The following is a 21154-nucleotide window of genomic DNA, read 5'->3' on the forward strand; positions in this document are numbered from 1 at the left end:
AAGGCGTCCAGGCCTCTCTTGAACTCATTAAGTGAGTTGGACATCACCACTTCCTCTCCCAGAGAGTTCCAGAGTCTCACGGCTCTGACCGTAAAGAATCCCCTTCTATGCTGGTGCAGGAACCTCCTTTCCTCCAGACGCATAGTGTGCCCCCTCGTCTTTGTCACCAGCCTTGGTATAAACAGGTCATGGGAGAGATCTCTGTACTGCCCCCTGATGTATTTATACATGTTTATGAGGTCTCTCCTAAGCCTTCTCTTTTCCAATGTAAATAGGCCTAATTTTGACAACCTCTCTGGGTATTCTAGTCCCTCCATTCCCTTTATTACTTTAGTCGCCCTCCTTTGTACCCTCTCTAGCTCCAATATGTCTTTCCTGAGCACCGGAGCCCAGAACTGTGCACAATATTCTAAGGGCGGCCTTACCAGCGCTTTATACAGAGGAAGAACAATGAGTAGAGATAGCATTGCTCTAAGCAACCATGTACTTTTCGGGAGTTGCATCATCTTTTACTTAGCTCAGCTCCAGGTCCTTGCCTAATTATGTCCTGCTATTCCTAACTTCCATTGAACTACCAGCGTTTATTACCAGGCTCAGTCCAGACTGAGTCCAGCCTACCTATGTTTAGTCCATGCCTATCTCTTCTAATCAAGTTTCCAGATTACCACTTATTTTTGGCTCTGTTCAGACCTTAGTCACTGTATTCAAGGTAACACATCACATTAAGCAAGTTTCCAGTTAGACTTTATTTTTCTGCTAATTATGTGTGAACTTCACCTCTGCAAGTAAGAACTGGTTGCTATTACTTCTGTGCTACTCTTTAGTTAACTATTTAATAGCTACAGATTCCTGTTTGCCTACATCTGCAATATAAACCATAACTCTGCAAGCCAGTTACCAGATTGGCTATTTGTCCATTACTACTGTATGTATCTACACCTCTGCAAGCAAGAATCACTTGAAATTATATCACTGCTGTCCTGCTATTAACTGCATCCCTGTTGGAACATAGCAGACTGCATATACTTTTCTGTTATCCCTATGATTAACTGCTTCCCTGCTGGATGAAATCCTCACATTTGGCACTGCTTCATCTGAAGCTTCCTGCTTCACTTGTCTATATACCATCCTACATGCTCCGCTGTCATGGTACTTGCTGATTCACGTGGTATCCGACACAACCAGCTGTGCTGCGCCATCGACTCTGGACATGCTATTCACCTTAACCTATGGCTTAGAGAATCCAATTCACAAAGTGAGCACATGAGGCTTGGGGACTGAAGCCTCAACATCTGACCAGTTTCCACTGAGGCCTCCTACAAAAGGCATTAGTCAAAACGTTATGCTACCTACAGGTTGAACTGTTCAGCTGCACCCCATATCTAAGCTGAAACATAAGCAGGTAATAATCAGTCTGAAGCAAAGTACAGTGGTAACCATGATTGTAGCTAGACTAAGTAAGTCAAGAAACCATGAATAAAGACAGAAATAATAGAAAACAAAAGCTGGAGATATTGGCGTGACGATTTAGTGAACCTCTCCACTAGGTATCACTGTCAAAGTGTGCCTACCCTTTTTGTTCTCCAGAGTGATCTCACTAACTGGTATGGTGCTAATAGCCTCTTTAGAGCGGAAGCGGACATGAACTTTAGCGCCACCTATTGGATGTAGAGATCCTAAAATTCAATATTGACCCTTCATTGAGCCTTGCCACATTACTCAGGAAAAAAAGCCAAACTAGAAGCTCCATTTGCGGACACATGTTTTGGCTTGTTTGCCACTCATCAGTGCAAAGCAGGAGGTCTTATTTGGCTGGGTGAGAGGCCTCTGACAGGTCCAAGGTGGAACTTTCTCCTTGTGGAAAATGCCAAGCCATATGGAGACTTACAGGCCATGCAATGCTCCTCTGGTAATTTAAATATCTGGTATGGTATAACACATCTGCATGAAAAGCGGTAAATTGCTGTGCAAGCCATAACACACCCAGAGAGCATGGTACAATTGCCACAGCCACTGTGCTGCCCCCTGTACAATGGCATCACAACACATTTTCAGACCCACTGGTAGAATATACAGTATAGTAAGTGTAGATAATATGCTTTTGGGCTCATTCAGACTTCCGTGCAAATTGATCCGATATCGGACCGCAATGCATGGATTGGCCATGGCTCTCCCGACCACAGCCTCCTAGAAATACGTGAAGCTGTCACACGTGGCCAGTCCGTGCATTAGCGGTCCTATGCTCACATTAAATGACAGAAAGCTCAAATCAAAGAGAAGTAAAAAAAAAAAAATACAGTCCTAGGAGACTTCAGGGTGTCATTCTTGTCTTTTTGGGGTCATTGAAGGCTTTGTAGGACTTTTGAGTCACAGTGAATGAATTTTGCCAGAACTTGAATTTCCTGGGAAAAAAATCTGCAAAGCTGGATGACTCAAATATCAAAAGACTCACTCATCTCTAGTTACATGGAATATTTTATAAGGCATTAATTTAACCCCTTCGTGACATGCTGATTTTCTGGGTTTTGTTTTTTTTCATTTTCGGATTTTTTTCCTCCCCTTCTTCCAAGAGTCATAACTTTTTTTGATTTTTCTATCAATAGGGCTGTATGAGGGCTTGTTTTTTGTGGGACGCATTGTACTTTTGAATACCACCATCCATTCTGACATATAGTGCACTAGAAAATTGGGAGAAAATTCTAAGTGTGTTGAAATTGTAAAAAAAAAGTTCAATTTCACAATTGTTTTTGGGATTTTTATTTACCATGTTCACTATATAATACAGGTAAAAAGAAAATCGAGTCAGCTCACCCATGTGAAGAACCATGGCATGGAAGCAAGTTGTGCTACATGAGAAAGGACCTAGAGAATTTTTTTTTCCAGTATATTGGTCTTCCGTAATCACGGCAATGAATAAGGATTACTATCCGAAACGCATTTGCCTGATACTGCCCCTTGTTGCAGTTGTGACTTTGGATACATTTTATATTTTTCTAATAAACTTTATTTTTTTTACGTTGGAAATTTTTTTCTCATGTTCACTATTATGGTAAAGCTGACCTGGCAATATGATTCTCCAGGTCAGTATGAGTACACAGATACCAAACATGTATAGTTTTTCTTATTATTTAAGTGGTGACAAAAATCCACAAATTTGCAAAAAATAAAAAATATTTGCTTTTTTATTTTCCCAAGACCCATAAAGTTTTCATTTTTCGGGCTGTGTGAGGGCTTATTTTTCACGCCGTGAGTTGTCGTTTTTACTGATACCATTTTGGGGTAGATATGATGTTTTGATCGCCTCATATTGCATTTTATTGCAATGTTGTGGTAGCCAAAAAATCATAATTATTGCGTTTTGATTTATTTCTTCTTACACCGTTTACTAATGGGATTAATTTATTCTATATTTCAAAAGATCGGACTTTTACAAACACAGTGATACCAAATATAAGTGTTTATTTTCTTTTTTTTAAAAGGGGGGGCGTGATTTGAACTTTTGTGTTTTTTTCTTTTCATGTTTTTTAAAACTTTTTTTTTTTCACTTTTTACTGTACTTAATAGTCCCCTTAGTGGACTTTGAAGCTGCGATCGTCTGATTGCTTGCGCTATACAGTACAGACCAAAAGTTTGGACACACCTTCTCATTTAAAGATTTTTCTGTATTTTCACGACTAGGAAAATTGTACAGTTGTGTTGTGCAGAAGTCTGGTGGATACACAGCTGATAGTCCTACTGAATAGACTGTTAGAATTTGTATTATGGCAAGAAAAAAGCAGCTAAGTAAAGAAAAACGAGTGGCCATCATTACTTTAAGAAATGAAGGTCAGTCAGTGCGAAAAATTGGGAAAACTTTGAAAGTGTCCCCAAGTGCAGTTGCAAAAACCATCAAGCGCTACAAAGAAACTGGCTCACATGAGGACCGCCCCAGGAAAGGAAGACCAAGAGTCACCTCTGCTTCTGAGGATAAGTTTATCTGAGTCACCAGCCTCAGAAATCGCAGGTTAACAGCAGCTCAGATTAGAGACCACGTCAATGCCACACAGAGTTCTCGCAGCAGACACATCTCTACAACAACTGTTAAGAGGAGACTTTGTGCAGCAGGCCTTCATGGTAAAATAGCAGCTAGGAAACCACCGCTAAGGACAGGCAACAAGCAGAAGAGACTTGTTTGGGCTAAAGAACACAAGGAATGGAAATTAGACCAGTGGAAATCTGTGCTTTGGTCTGATGAGTCCAAATTTGAGATCTTTGGTTCCAACCACCGTGTCTTTGTGCGACGCAGAAAAGGTGAACGGATGGACTCTACATGCCTGGTTCCCACCGTGAAGCATGGAGGAGGAGGTGTGATGGTGTGGGGGTGCTTTGCTGGTGACACTGTTGGGGATTTATTCAAAATTGAAGGCATACTGAACCAGCAAGGCTACCACAGCATCTTGCAGCAGCATGCTATTCCATCCGGTTTGCGTTTAGTTGGACCATCATTTATTTTTCAACAGGACAATGACCCCAAACACACCTCCAGGCTGTGTAAGGGCTATTTGACCAAGAGGGAGAGTGATGGGGTGCTACGCCAGATGACCTGGCCTCCACAGTCACCAGACCTGAACCCAATCGAGATGGTTTGGGGTGAGCTGGACCGCAGAGTGAAGGCAAAAGGGCCAACAAGTGCTAAGCATCTCTGGGAACTCCTTCAAGATTGTTGGAAGACCATTTCTGGTGACTACCTCTTGAAGCTCATCAAGAGAATGCCAAGAGTGTGCAAAGCAGTCATCAAAGCAAAAGGTGGCTACTTTGAAGAACCTAGAATATAAGACATATTTTCAGTTGTTTCACACTTTTTTGTTAAGTATATAATTCCACATGTGTTAATTCATAGTTTTGATGCCTTCAGTGTGAATGTACAATTTCCATAGTCATGAAAATACAGGAAAATCTTTAAATGAGAAGGTGTGTCCAAACTTTTGGTCTGTACTGTATATAGAAGTGCATCAGCAAGCAATGTATAGAGTAAATGATGATCTCCTATGAACGCCAGCCACAGGCCAACGTTCACAGGGGGAGTGTGATGATTGGCACGAGGGTCTCCAGCAGACCCCGGCTGTCAAGACAACCCATCAGAGAACCACGATCATGTCACGGGTGCGCCATTGGAAATGAGGCATAACGCGCCCCCCTTGTTGCGTTTTCGCTTCGTCCGGTTCAGTCGTCCTTGGTAGCTGGAGCAGGACAGTATTTACTCCTGCGCTGGCAATCTTCTGCTAAGCATACTAAGTAGCTCTACCGCTTACTAGGACCCAATGATGTCATAGTTGGAATCTTTTTGATCATCTCTAAAAGTGACCCAATGATCTGGAGAGATTTTGAATGTCTGTGAAATATTTGTGATATATTGAATACTACGCAGGGATCTTCTAAGTTGACACAGCAGGGTGGTCTACATTATTCTTCTGGTGAGATCCATGACATCATCATGATCATGGTGTATAAATCAAAATAGAAAAGCTTCCTACTACACATGCTCACAGGCTCCTGTCCTACTGCACATGCTCACAGGCTCCTGTCCTACTGCACATGCTCACAGGCTCCTGTCCTACTGCACATGCTCACAGGCTCCTGTCCTACTGCACATGCTCACAGGCTCCTGTCCTACTGCACATGCTCACAGGCTCCTGTCCTAACATCCTAGGACAGGTTTTCCTCAGTGACAGAAGGCGGCGGCCATTTTAATTCTATAGCGATTTACCTCCCTTGTGATTTGCTAATTAAATATATTTAGGAATTTATTTATACTAACATTTGCTTTCTAGTTATTTCGTTTTCTCTATTCCCGGTGAACCCCTTTAAGAAAAAAAAAAGTCTCAATCACTACTTTCTAAAGTAACATGGGGAGGATTAACCCTATATATAAATAATGTGACAAAGTTACTGGCAGAGTACTGGAGGGGAGACATGTAGCACTGAGATTGTTAGCTCCAATAATATAAACATAGAAAAAATGTTCCAGCACACAAAGTGATGAGAGAGGTTAATCAGCCATGATTAGTGCTAGGGTGATTAGACACTTGTACAGAGGGAGGAGGGCAGAGGATAAATCCCCAGCCTTTTATAGTATTTGGTGTGTGGTGGGTTTGGAGGCACAAGCTCTGGAGCTGTATTGCCATGTGAAGGAAAGCTAAACCTTGGGTTGTTTGTTCCTGAAGCGGGTGGTTACCCGTAACAGCAAAGACTGTGCCATATGTTATGTTTTGTTTTTTCCTGTTAGGCCGTGGTTTATGCAATACTCTTAATAAACCATCGCAAGATTTAAAAAGACATTGTTCCTGTATCCACCTCTATGTGCAGCTGAGTGAACCTTCTTCTTCCGGCCACTTTATCTCTGGATACCAATCTTTTGGGACAGACCAAGTTTAAACCTCCTTTCTGACATCCCCCTTTCCAGTCACAGACTCACAATCACTTTTTTAAATTTTTTATTTCATGATGACTTCAGGACTGGATCTAGACTGCAATGATACAATCTCAACAACTGAATGTGTGGCAGTCAGGAGGTCTCATTCTCTTGTAGAAATCACCACCTCCTTGTCTACATAAAGGGACTTTTTGCGACACATTTAGATGTCAGTTTTTCTGATAGGAGTGCTATCTGAGATTTTCATGGATAACACTCTATGGTAGTTTATGTGGTAGTTCACATGTCCATTTTTTTCTCCTCAGATCGAGTAAGCCACACAAAAGCACGGAAACTTGTCTGATATTGATATCAATATTGCTCACAGAGTCTTTTTGCTGCATTTCTTGAGCAGAAACTTCAAGTATTTGAGGAGGATTTGGAGGGTGTCCACCAAGTTTCTGCTCTAAGATCTCAGCAAATAGATTCTGGGGCCGATTCATCAAGGCTTTTATGCCAGAAATGTGGTGTAAAAACTTTTAAAAAGCTGCAACATTTTTGGGCAATACAGATTTGCATAAAAATTTAGCAATTTTTGTAATTTTCACAAAAGTTTGAATTTGGGCAGAGCTGGGGAGGAGGCTGTGTGGGCGTCCTGTATGGCAGAAATGCCACTTCAGTCCCTAACAATTCTGGTGTGGCACACTAAGACAGGTTCCACTCAGAAGATTCGCCAAATTAATTGAGTGGCGTGCACCTCTTAATGAATTTGGTTCTTTGTACTACATCCCCTTTATGTGCATGTAAGGGCTCATGCGCACATTAATAATTTTATTCTATGGAAAAATTGGTCCAAGTTTTATCAGTGTTTTTGATCAGTGTCATCAGTTTTTCTCTGATGAGAAAAAAAACATGTCTCCATGATTTTGCACTGACCACTCAGTCAGCAAAAAATCACAAACATGTGAACCACCCCATAGACCATCATGGATACGAGAGCTGTGAATGAGCTCTTAGGAGTTTATTCACCCCTGGAATGGCGTATAAGTCTCCTCACTCTGACATGCCAGGCCTTGCTTGTCACTCTCCACAAGGAGAAAAGTTACACCTTAAATCCCAGTCTTAAGCCTCTCACCCAGCCAGATCAGATCTCATACTTTGCACTGACGAGGGGCAATACCCAGAAACACTGTGTCTGCAAATTAAGATTCTGGTTTGGCTTTTATCTTAAGTCATATTATTATTATTATTATTATTTATTATTATTATAGCGCCATTTATTCCATGGCGCTTTACATGTGAAAAAGGGGTATAATACAAGAACATTACAATAATCTTGAACACAATGTGGCAGTGACTGGTACAGGAGGAGCGAGGACCCTGCCCGCGAGGGCTCACAGTCTACAAAGTCATATGCCAAGGCTTGTTAAAGGGTCAATATCGACTTTTAGGATTGCTACTTCCAATAGGTGGCGCTAAAGCTTTAGTCCCCTTCCTCTGTGAAGAAGCAATTTGCATATTTAATTTCCCAGAGCAGCATGCACGGCGTATATAAGTCTTCTCACTCTGACATGCCAGGCCTGGCTTGTCACTCTCCACAAGGAGAAACCTTACCCCTCAGAATGCATCTTTCAGAAATCCATGTGTTTTTCGCTGAACAATCACACGGAACTGAATTTCAGTTGCAGAAATCTGCTTTGCACAATGTTTTAGTACAAATTTCCACAGTTTTGAGATATTGAAACTTGTAAAATAAATGTGGCGCGAGTGTAAAAACCACATCCCAGCACTTTGGCAACTGATGTTAAAATTTTGTGTGTTTTTTGATGTTTGGTGTTTTTTTTTTTTTACTACGCGGTCATGTAAATACACCCTATGGATTATTATTGGATCGCTTCACCCCGTAAAAGAAGACAATCCGCTAATACCATTATGTTAGGATATTGCTGGTTACGCAGGACGGTAATATGGTCAAATCCATAGTTTATGCTGCGGCTTCGCTCTCCGTTCTCCTCTTACTTCTGCTTAGTGTCATTAGCCGTTGTCTACTTTTTAGTACAAGATATGGGGGCATTTCTCCTGTTTTCCAGCCTGTAAACAACAAGCTTTGTACTCGCTGTAGAGACATCCACCATGCACAAAGCACAACAGCTGGGTTGACGTTAAGCTCCCTATTATTAGACGACACAAGTACTGATCTAATCAGGTTATGTCTGGTCAAGCGCCTTTGTATCTTGCGGATGCTCAGTAGCGGCTGCAGACAGGGGCGCTTTGTTCGCTGCTTGGCTTTGATCTGATATGATCTTGTCATCCAGCGTATGTTTCTCCTCTGCTCACTTGTCCATTGGTGGATTCAGTGACATACGAAAATTGGGCTATTTCTGATGCACCAGGTTCTTTGTGAGCAAAGCCTGTTCCATGCCACTGGAAAAACATATGTCATATTGGTAAAGGTTGGACATACGCTTGTGCACGTATCAGTTTTGATTCTTTTTTTTTTTTTTCCAGGATGCATAAAACAAAGTCCGCTGCTCTCGTTCAATCAATAAAAAAAAGGATGAAAATTGGAACAGTTTTTTTTTTTTAACATTGCTTTCAATAACGTTTCCAATATAAAAGTGCGAGGCTGTTAAAAACATTTCAAAATATTTGTGGGAAACAGGTCTAAGGGTATGCGCACATGGCATCTCTTAGACACCGGTGTGCCAGCATCATTTTTGAAGCAGAAGTGGAAGCTGCCTGAAGAATGGACCGGACACTTCTTTTAGCTGCTTCACAGATTTCGAAGTCTGAAGTGGATAAATGAAGTAACAAAAGACAAAATTTTGTGCACAGCAATATAGTTTTAACATTACAGTGCATATGTTCTTTATTTTTAACATTTGTTGAGCGCTTTTTCAGGTGGGTTCCAGGCAGAATCCGCCTGAAAAAGACGTTGTGTGCACATTAGCTAAAAGATAAAGTTCTGGTTAACGTTAATTGAGTGCACACAATGGCCTCAAAGTTGAGCAAAAGTTTTGTGACTTTTGACACTTTCACACCAGTGTCTCCCAGCATCGCCAAAATTGACACAGCTGGACCAGGACAGGGGTGCATCAGGGACGTGACCATACAGCTTGTCTAATTCCTGACGAGCTGTGGAGCTCCTGACTTGTAACAAAACGAGAGGCGCACGTCACTTGTCAGATGCTCCTGATTCATTAAGAAGTGTGTGATTCTTAATACATCAGGATTGTTTGACTCCAGCACCCTCCTAAGCAAGACTGACGTAAACAACATTGGTTTTGATGAATTTGGGCAACTCTTTAAATAATGCCCCGGTCCCAGAGACTCAATGGGCATTCTAATTCATCATGTCTCATTCCTCATATGCAGGGCATTGCAGGACCTTAGATATCCATGGTTACGACCATTAGTAAATGGTCCGTGGCGGGGCTGACCCCCTACACTACAATATTTACAGCAGTGCCCCCCTTCCAATGTTTAACGCCTCCTCTCTACTTTCCAATAGTCCCAGCAGTGGTCCCACTCTCAGTCACAGTAGTCATTCCTGGCACAATGAATAGCCTCTTTCCCCAGCAGTCACAGCAGAGCCGCCATCTCCTTTTCATTATTTCCTCACCCTTACCAAATATTTTAAATATGCCCTTTGCTGGCAGGAAGCCACGGGAGCTTTTTTTACCACTTGCTACATGCATCTTCCTCCTCCTTCTTTGCTCCACAATGCGAGAGGAGAACACAACATTATAATTATCTGGCAGATCTGATGTTCACCTCTCTCCAGCACAATAAAAGTTATGTCACCTAGAATGAAAAAATGTGTGGATGTTAAATGGAATCTATTACCACGTTTTTGCCACCTAATCTGAGAGCAGCATAATGTAGAGACAGAGATCCTGATTCCAGTGACGTGTCACTTACCGGGCTGCTTGCTGCAGTTTTCATAAAATCACTGTTTTATCAGCAGCAATTATCACTAGAGGACTAGTAAACCTGCTGCCATGTAGTCCTCCATATTCATGAGCTCTGTATAATTTCACCCCACCACTAATTGGCAGCTTTCTGCCTATGCACAGTGAACACAGAAAGCTGCCAATCAGTGGTGTGGGTGGGGTTTTACAGAGCTCAGGATTTAGAGAACTGCTAGATCTGCAGCATTTAAAACAGTGACTGTATCCAAATGACAGCATGCCGTCCAGTAACACATCGCTGGAATTAGGGTCTCTATGTTCACATCATGCTGCTCTCAGTTGAGGTAGCAAAAACCTGATGACAAATTCCCATTAAGGCCAAATTCTTAAAGGGTTAAACAGTAAAATATCATCCGTGAACTCTTTTTTTTTTTTTCTTTTACATGGGGCAATTATCTTGCTTTGGCGACTTTGATCCACAACATGGACCAAAGTAGGATGTATCTCAGTTTATTTTATTGTGGACAATCGGTCCATAAAAAAAGGACATTGAAAAAAAGTGAAAAATAAAAGACAGCGCATACCCTCAGACCAGTCTTTTATGGTCTTTTCCTGGTAAAATTGGGCATGTAGAATATGGAGCGAGACCTTGTCATCAGACACACTGTTACTTCCACGTATATACCAGGATTTGGCACACGGCTCTGGTGCGCTCCTACTGTATATACTACATACAGGGCAGCGCCAGGCTTTGGATACTATATGAGGTCCATATATTTCTATAAGCTGCTCTGCCCCCACTAGAGACCAGTAATATACATGAATTACCTTCACCGCTGCTACATTGTAATGACTTTCATTTATTATTGGCTTCTATATTCATCCCATTGTGACCCCCAGGAGCAGATTAGTGCAGCAGAGTGGCAAAGTCTGATGTTTAGCCAGTGTGATAAAAGAAATCCTGACCTTGCAAATCAACTGAACCATAAAAACACACAACCATGTCCAGACTGGGATCACAATCCCCGGTGCACAAAATGCGCCAGTCCACAGGGATCGTAGGTGGTGATGAATGTATGTCTACCACAGCTATGCCATTATTATTGCCACCGTGTTTAATAGGATTTTGGGAAATGTTCCTACAATTGCTTCTATGGAAAACGATGTCTGTAGTTTTCGCTGTATAACCAATATGGTTAGGGTGAAAAATTTGCAAACTGTATGAATATTGTAATGCGGTATTATCTGTGCACTACATTGTAATACAGGTCTGATAATAGCGGAGCCAGAGGTCAGGGTGCGCTGCCCTTGACTATAGCACTTATAGTGTCCACAACACAGCTCACCTGTCACGGGTGTGTCGGAGGTGACAGACGGTCACCCTGCAGTGGGTTGCAGGAGAGTGATGGGGTGCTACGCCAGATGACCTGGCCTCCACAGTCACCAGACCTGAACCCAATCGAGATGGTTTGGGGTGAGCTGGACCGCAGAGTGAAGGCAAAAGGGCCAACAAGTGCTAAGCATCTCTGGGAACTCCTTCAAGATTGTTGGAAGACCATTTCCGGTGACTACCTCTTGAAGCTCATCAAGAGAATGCCAAGAGTGTGCAAAGCAGTCATCAAAGCAAAAGGTGGCTACTTTGAAGAACCTAGAATATAAGACATATTTTCAGTTGTTTCACACTTTTTTGTTAAGTATATAATTCCACATGTGTTAATTCATAGTTTTGATGCCTTCAGTGTGAATGTACAATTTTCATAGTCATGAAAATACAGATAAATCTTTAAATGAGAAGGTGTGTCCAAACTTTTGGTCTGTACTGTATGTATATATATATATATATATATATATATATATATATATATATATATATATATATATATATACTGTGTATTAAGGTGCAGTCATCAGCATCTTATTAGCTCATTTACCTCTCCCCTCTTATATAACATGACCTCACAAGCATGTGCGCATATGTACAGGAGAAATCGCTGTTGGATGAACGCTGGTTGCCTTTCATGCCTAATTCTAGCTTTAGGGTTACTGTATATAAATTCATTATCAGGGACCCTGTACAGAAGTTCAATCCTTCCTGCGCTGTAGAGAGTAGATCACTGGGCTGACGAGATTAGTCACATTTCTTCCAGACAATCTCTGTAAAGTTTACACCTTCTGTAGCTCAGAAACAATAGTATTATCCTATGCAAGCATGGCAGGAATTATAGGAGTGTTATAGTGAGTGTGACATTATAAATGGAAAATAGCGCCACCTAATGGCAATAGTAGGAATTACAGTGTTAAAATTAGTTATTGTTTCTTGCACTTCAATCTGCATGGATCATGATGAACACAGGGAAAAGTTAATCATTGGATATAACTGGGTCATTTATAAGGCGTCATTTATAATCGACTGTCCCGTTACTTTGCGGTGTAGTGGATGCTTGTTGTTTTACCGTCAGGGGGTTGAGGAGTACTGTATGGTCGTATACGGACACAGGGAATATGTGACTAACCTGGCGGGGGAATTATGATTTATTACTGACCTACTCTCTATTTGTCCATTTCAGACCTAGTGAAGCGGATAGCACAGCAGAAGTTTGGGGAAACGCGCAATGACTATCAGAAGGTAATGTATTCCAGATTATACAATATTCAATGTTTACAGCTAAAGTGCTGACCAAATTGAGAAAGAAATGCAGTGAACTAATTGAAAACTTTTATGGAGTAATAGTGTCTGTAGGGGTTCACTCTCTCTGGTAGGCATTAGGCCTTAGGTTGCGTTCACACAGGCAATGCAGTTTTGGTCCAAACATATGCAGTTTTTATCGCTTTTCACAGGTTAGCCAGCACCAAAACAACAAAACCATAAACATAAACCCCTAGCCTTGTCCAGGCACTAACTAAATAGAACAGTCACCCAAAACTTCTATTGTCCATAGTAACCACTGATTTAATTATGATCCCATATGTCAGTGCAGGCTCACCAGAACAGATAACAGTCCTTTCTCCGGAGCAGACTTCATACACAGAAGAAGCACAATCCCACCAGTTGCGTTGTCCCCTTCAGCCTGAACTCCAGCAGCTTCCAGCACCAAACAGAAGTGTTCAACACCGGGCACAGTTCACACTGAACAGGCTGCAGCTTCCACACGGTTCCCTGCGGCTCTCACATACAAACTGTTTAGCGCATGTTTCTATCTCACAGCTACAGCTCACATTTTGGCTGATCACTCCCCAGTAGCACACTCAACTCTGTTCAACATCCAACTAACCAACTTCCTGGTTCTTACCAAAACCCTACAGGTGTATCTAATCAAAATCCTTGCAGAGCTGGGATTTAACACTGTCCTTCCTAGCTATGCTACAGTCCCCCATTCTGGCTCCCATACAGTAATATTGTCCTACAAGTGGCCACATACAATAATAATGTCCCCCACTTGCTCCAATAAACTAAAAATGTATGTTCTTCATTCTGGCCCCCATTCTGTAATAATGTCAGCCATCTTGGCCCTTATCGTGTAATAATGTCCTCCATCCTGACCCTTATCTTTAATAATATCCCTTGTCCTGACTTCCTTTGATTATAATGTCCCCCATCATGTAGTAATATCCCCCATCCTGGCCACGATCTTGTAATAATGTCCCCCATCCTGGCCCCTTTCTTTAATAATGTTCTCCATCTTTATAGGAGGGAGTGGGGGTCAAGACTCTTGTTTTTGTGATCACTGGGACACGGAGGTTGGACTTCACCCATTTGCTATTTATGCTGTGAATATCCTCTTGATTTCTAGGATATAAAGAATATAAAGAATACTTTTCTAGTAGAATCCCATCAACACTTAATACTAGATATTGCCCTCATGTATGATCTATAGCTTCTATATAATAAGTGTAGCTGATTTTACTCTTTATTTCCGATTCCTTGCTTATTCGCTGTGTTTTTGATGTATTCATCCATGAATGGTTTATCCTGATATTAAGCTTGCTGCATCTTCATTACATGCTGCCCACGACCGCTGTGCCTTCTGCAGCCGGAGAACGTCGTCCTGACTCTGCAGGTAATCTCATCTTGTTATCTTGTAGACCTGTAACGTGTCAGTGGGATGTCTAATGTACTGTGAGCTCTTGCCGTGAGGACACAATTTGGTTTTCTCAATTTAAAAGACGGTGCTGACAATAAAGGCAAAGTCTGTACTGAAATATCCAGAATCGCCCATAGATACCTTGTAGCACTCTAATACCCTTATTGTACCAGGTTCTGAAGGCCACAGTCTCGGAGAAGAAGTCTTTACAAAATATACGCCATGTAACACATGTACCTTAGTGGTAGCTTCCGTACTTGCCCTCATGGGAGCCCAAGTCCTCTTATTCAGGGATAAAAGGAACACGTGCAGGGCTTTCCCCACAGCCACGGTTGGACTGAAATACTGAAGAAAACGATCCTTGGGATATGTTCATACGATGCCTTTTTCAGGTGGGTTTGGAGCTGGAGCACCTGAAAAAGCGCTAGTGAAACACAAAAATGAACATATGTATTTCTACGTAAAAATGACTTGCTGTTCTTATGTCCAGTCTTATAACCACTTTAGACCTCTAAAGATGCCAAGCGGTTAATAAAAAAAGTGAGCTGACCATTCTTCAGACATTTTCTACTCTAAAGACACCCTATTATTTAACAATACAAGTCAATGGGAAAGCTCAAAAGATGCCTGGACTTTTTGAGCGTTTTCTTAGCGTTTTTGCTTGACAAACTTCTAGCGGTTTCATTGTTAAATGGAGTTAAAAGTAATGTTTGGAAAATGTCACTCTAAAATCTGCCCCAAAAAACACTAAAAAAATCTGTCAGCGGTCAAAAACGTCAATTGACGTAAAAAAAAAGCACTAAAAAAAAGACGCTTCAGATGCCAGAGAAAAAGTTTCCTGAAACTTCTTCTTTAGAGAAACTAACTTTTTTGGCTGCCTGAAAAAGACGTTGTGTGAACACACCCCAGGGTCCAGCCTGCAGCTGTACAGAACCGACTCCTGTTAGTGTTTTAAGCACATTATCCCTTTACTGATTCACACAAATTTTGTTTTTGTGCTTTCATTCTTTTCTCTTCTTCTTCCAAGAGTAATAGCTTTATTGATTCTGTCAAAATAGATGTTTTTGTAGGCAGAACAAACCAGAATAAACCAAAGTTAAAAACAGTAATCGCTCGAACAGGCATAAATAGTTTAAAAAACAGATATACACAATGTATAATTAGTAGATAATGAACAAGAGAAGAAATATGGATATATATTTAAATTAAGTATAATTCCAAAGTGTATTTAGTTATTGTATAATCTTATATACTGTACTAAATCCATATAGAAGGGACTGTAAATGCATGAACCGGACAGTCGATGATTAGGGCAGCACGGTGGCTCAGTGGTTAGCACTGTTGCCTTGCAGCGCTGGGGTCCTGGATTCAAATACCACCAAGGACAACATCTGCAAGGAGTTTGTATGTTCTCCCAGTGTTTGCCTGGGTTTCCTCCGGGTTCTCCAGTTTCCTCCCACACTCCATACACATACTGATAGGGAATGTAGATTGTGAGCCCCAATGGGGACAGTGATAATGTCTGTGAAGTGCTGTGGAATTAATGGCGCTATATAAGTGAAACAAATAAATAAATAAATATATACAATAGCAGAAAAAGAGAAGAAATTCAACCAAAAAGGCCAGATAGTTCAAGTGCTAAAAATATCATGTCTTTATTAATGACCAGGTGATAACAGAGGATTACAAAGAAAACAATTTTAAATAAATTCAGATAGGAGACCCACAATCAGGAAAATTAAAATGAAAGAACACATATAACTAGTGGGATGTAACAATAAATAAAGTGCTAGTGCATCAAAAATTATTATTACGTATCCGTATGTCATACAAATATATGTGCATCCCTGCACATAAATGTAGTGGCTGATCACTATTGTTTAACAAAGTGCTAGTGTTTTATTTTGTATGGATGTAAATCATACACATATATACAGAAATGCACCAGAAAATAGATGTAATTGCATCCTACAAGGAGCCGCATCACACTCTTATATCCAAGCTAATGTAGTAAAGTGCTAGTGCAGCAAACATTATTCATACACATCCTATATGGGTAGGAGAGCATTACTGCATAAATGTAATGACTTGACCTCTTTTATAGAACTGTGCTAGTGTATCATCATCACGTACCAAATACAAATCATATGTAACACCATTTGTTCAGCAAAAGTATATAGTGCTCATGCATTATCCTATATATATATATATATATATATATATATATATATATACATGTATATGTATAAATTGTGCTCGCTATAAATGGTATATAGATCCCACTTCGGAATGACGTCCACCCGTGTATAAATATATATGATGTTGGTTTATTCTGGTTGGAGGGTCTGTCTTCATCCTCAGGCCCATTGTTTGGTCCTGGGATAATATTTATGCAAACACAGTTGAGTCGAGTTTTTGCAGTGTTTTTCACCTATTCAAATGAATGGGGGGGAAAGCATCAAATACGCATACAAAAACGAACCAAAAACACACATATTTTATTTAGCATTTTACCTGCCAAGAGATTCATTTTTGGTGCAGAAATTTCTGCTGCAAAAACTGAACATGTGCACATACCACAAGGCCGAGTGTTAAATGGGTTGCCCAGGTTTGATGTGTAAGTCTGCAGTCATTCTATGCGACTGCAGACTTGTGAGTCCTTACATTGTGCACAGTGCACGCTCTCAGAATTCTCAGTTGCTGACAGTGAGACTGGACAGTCATATGCAAATCATATTCTTGTGGTTATGTGACCTGCAGCATCGGAGAATCCTGACAGCACGCGCTACGCACAGTGTGAGGATTCACAAGTCTGCTGTCACATAGTGTAACTGCAGACTTTTGACCCAAACCTGAACAACCACTTAAAAAGCAATAATTAATTGTCTTTATGTTACATGCACGCCGCTAGGTTCAGATAGGGCGAGACGGGTTTCATGAATTCGTTGGAATCTTGGGGGAACCGTTACTCAGGGCGACCATAGGCTGCAGCTTCTCTCAGGCACACGATAGATTCAATTGCTGACCAGACACATCTGACAAGAGTCTTTTTCAACAGCTTAACAGTGGAATTTAATCTGAAGCACGGCCAGTGCAATTCAGGGATATTACAGCAACAATCTTCATTACAGTACAGTCTGAGTTTCTTGAGCAACCGGCTCCAGTAACAATACAGTAGTTTCTTCACAAGGCACAGTAATGTCAGTCTCTTCAGTAGCATAATTCAGCATAGATTAGATCTCTTAGCAGCACACTTCTATGCATACACAACTACTGGCTTTTCCTTCACAAGGACACAATAGTACACAGCATTCTTTATCCTGCATGGAGATGGAGGGGTGAAGGTTTGATGAGGGAGATTATCCCTGTGACACAATTCCTTCCAGTCCTTATCTTCCTGCTCGATAATACTCTGCGCTGTTAGCTCAGGGAGTTTATCTGACCTGTGTTTAGCTTCACTCCTGACCTGAATCATGTTCAGTTCCCTTCTGTCAGATCCAGATAACACACCACCTTTCTCTTTGGCTTCAGCCAGACTACAACACCAAGTTCCCCACAATCCCCCTGGGGCTCTTGCTAAAACACTCCCTGTCTCCTGTGACTGTGTTAACCCCTCTAGTTGCTGGATGCTTCTGAAGCACAACACTTCCTGTCTCCTGTGACTGTGTTAACCCCTCGAGTTGCTGTATGCTTCTGAAGCACAGCACTTCCTGTCTCCTGTGCTTATTTTATTTGTTACAGTTGCTGGATGCTTTTGAAGCAACCGCACTACTTCTGCATGTCACATTTACTTGCGCAGGGTAGCCAGACAATACCTGGAGGACATCCTGACGTTTCTTAGGGGATCTGCTGTTACTTCTCGTTTGTTTGCCTGCTCTTATTAATTATTTCCAATTGTGGTGATCACTTGTGACCTTGTTTTACTGATGAAAGAGAGAACCATTAACACAAGAGTCTGGAGAGTAAGACGACGGAAGGACTTTAGGATGAGATCAATGGAAAGTTTTAAATCAGTATATTATTAGACAATGTCCTGGGAAGTGGTCGCATTATGTAACATTTGTCCCATAATGAGCAACTGTAGGTTGGACATTGTAAGCTACCATCTGTACCTTATTTTTGGATTCCCTATATAACATCCTTTCTGCATTGTGTGCTTCCTCTCCTATTCCTCCTGGAATGATATAATATAATTGTAACATGTCTGATGATATATAATAGTTAATGGGTCTCGTCTGGGGGAGATTCGCATTTTTTAAAGCGTATGGACACCTTAAGGGAAAATTTCTCTGACTACAGAATGAGTTAACTCAGAATTTGTCAGTGAGTTTATTCTGATGGAAGAGTTTACAACTCTTATCTTCCTTCTTCTGAGCTCCTCTCAGCTGATATATAATCACATGAATGATGAGCTGAACTTTGTAGTCATAAATCAGCTTGGAGGAGCTCAGAAGTAGGAAGGCAAGAGTTCACTGATGGATTCTCAGTCAACTTATTCAACAGTCAGAAGTAAACGGTAAAACACAGACGCAAAAGAGAGCAAAAGGTACAAAATATTTAAGAAAACCCAAATAAAAAATTATTTTTAGAGTAGACGGACATTCCTTCTATTTGGACCTTTCTCACTAGAACAGTGTTTCTAAACTATGTTCTCAAAGTGAAAAGACATTTTAACCAGGTACCCATAAGGCTATAATTGACCATATTATGAAGCGGCGAGAGTTTGTAGGGGGATTAAGTCAAATCTTCAACATTTTGTGATGGAAAGAGGACTGAAAAAGGAGAAACTCATTGGGGGTGAGCTGTGTACACCTTGGGACCATGGAAGAAGTAACAGATCTGCAACATTTGCAAGACCTTGTCCACCACATGTTTGCCTAAAAGCAGTGATCATCTGAGTGAGCCAACCTGGACAACCTATATAAAAAGTGTAAACCTCACAGATCAGGATCACGGACTTTGCCAAGGACAGTAAATCTGATAATAATTAGTATAATCAGAATCTCTCAGCTATTAGAACACAATTGCCACTATAGGTCTTGGTTAATTAATAGATGTGTTGAGTTTTCTGGTTGATGTCTTCACTATCACTCCTACACTGATGACGTGTTTCTGCTGATATTCCAGACCATACACTATGAGGTTGGCTTCATCGTTGCTGCTTCCCTGGGACTGATCTTCTTCTTCTTGATGCCCCTGTTGGGGTTGTGTTTCTGCATGTGTCGTTGCTGTGATAACTGTGGAGGGGAGATGCATCAAAGACACAAGAAGAATGCAGACTGCCAGCGAGGATGTTTCGCCACCTCCCTCTTTGTGACGACTATGATGATCAGGTCTGTTCTGGATACTACATTACCTTTAAAAGATGATCTGTCACCAGATATCACGTTACCAACTGCTTATATTATTAACTAGATCTTTTAGACCAGAGGAGGCTGGTGTACTTACTTTGATAATTTATATCAGAATGGCTGTATAATCTTCGATCACAATCTCTACCCACCCAGCATGACTGATTTGACATTTCCTCAGTGTCCCTCCTCCCCGCTGAGATCTCGCACTGCTCAGTATAAGCTGCAGCTATCAGGCTGAGTGGACAGAGACTGAAAACACTTGGACTCATCAACGCTCCCACTTTTTTGCTGGATAAGTTGCCAAAAGAGAAAGACACATATACACTGCTCAAACAAATAAAGGGAACACTCAAATAACACATCCTAGATCTGAATGAATGAAATATTCTCATTGAATACTTTGTTCTGTACAAAGCTGAATGTGCTGACAACAAAATCACACAAAAATCATCAATGGAAATCAAATTTATTAACCAATGGAGGCCTGGATTTGGAGTCACCCCCAAAATTAAAGTGGAAAAACACACTACAGGCTGATCCAACTTTGATGTAATGTCCTTAAAATAAGTCAAAATGAGTCTCAGTATTGTGTGTGGCCTCCACGTGCCTGTATGACCTCCCTACAATGCCTGGGCATGCATGCTCCTGATGAGGTTGCGGATGGTCTCCAGTGGGCTCTCCTCCTAGACCTGGACTAAAGCATCCGCCAACTCCGAGAAGTCTGTGGTGCAACATGACATTGGTGGATGGAGCGAGACATGATGTCCCAGATGTGCTCAATCGGATTCAGGTCTGGGGAACGGGCGGGCCAGTCCACAGCTTCAATCCCTTCATCTTGCATGAACTGCTGACACACTCCAGCCACATGAGGTCTGGCATTGTCCTGCATTAGGAGGAACCCAGGGCCAACCGCACCAGCATATGGTCTCACAAGGGGTCTGAGGATCTCATCTCGGTACCTAATGGCAGTCAGGCTGCCTTTGGAGAGCACATCAAGGGCTGTGCTGCCCTCCAAAGAAATGCCACCTCACACCATTACTGATCCACTGCCAAACCAGTCATGCTGAAGGATGTTGCAGGCAGCAGATCGCTCTCCACGGCGTCTCCAGACTCTGTCATGTCTGTCACATGTGCTCAGTGTGAACCTGCTTTCATCTGTGAAGAGCACAGGGTGCCAGTGGCGACTTTGCCAATCCTGTTGTGGCAAATGCCAAGCGTCCTGCACGGTGTTGGGCTGTGAGCACAACCCCCATCTGTGGACGTTGGACCCTCATACTACCCTCATGGAGTCAGTTTCTAAACGTTTGTGAAGACACATGCACATTTGTGGCCTGCTGGAGATCATTTTGCAGGGCTCTGGCAGTGCTCCTCCTGTTCCTCCTTGCACAAAGGCGGAGGTAGCAGTCCTGCTGCTGG

At 41.6% G+C, this 21154-nt stretch overlaps 1 protein-coding gene across 8 annotated transcripts in view; it reads left to right on the forward strand.

Annotated features, from left to right (window-relative positions):
* The window catches only part of PROM1 (prominin 1), a 239284-nt gene that overhangs the window by 98194 nt on the left and 119936 nt on the right, over nucleotides 1-21154 (forward strand). For all 8 annotated transcript variants that reach the window (XR_012250681.1, XR_012250684.1, XR_012250683.1 and 5 more), the window contains exons 3-5: nucleotides 12870-12928; nucleotides 14334-14360; nucleotides 19512-19717. Coding sequence is in view for 4 of the 8 variants with exons in the window: in XM_073647207.1 (XP_073503308.1) it covers nucleotides 12870-12928; nucleotides 14334-14360; nucleotides 19512-19717 (292 nt within the window). In the remaining 4 variants the exon portion in view is untranslated. The remainder of the gene's footprint in view (nucleotides 1-12869; nucleotides 12929-14333; nucleotides 14361-19511; nucleotides 19718-21154) is intronic.

This window comes from Phyllobates terribilis, unplaced genomic scaffold (assembly GCF_046119375.1).
Source record: "Phyllobates terribilis strain yellow unplaced genomic scaffold, ASM4611937v1 Scaffold_1__5_contigs__length_1240528914, whole genome shotgun sequence".
In the NCBI taxonomy this organism is placed as follows: domain Eukaryota; kingdom Metazoa; phylum Chordata; class Amphibia; order Anura; family Dendrobatidae; genus Phyllobates; species Phyllobates terribilis.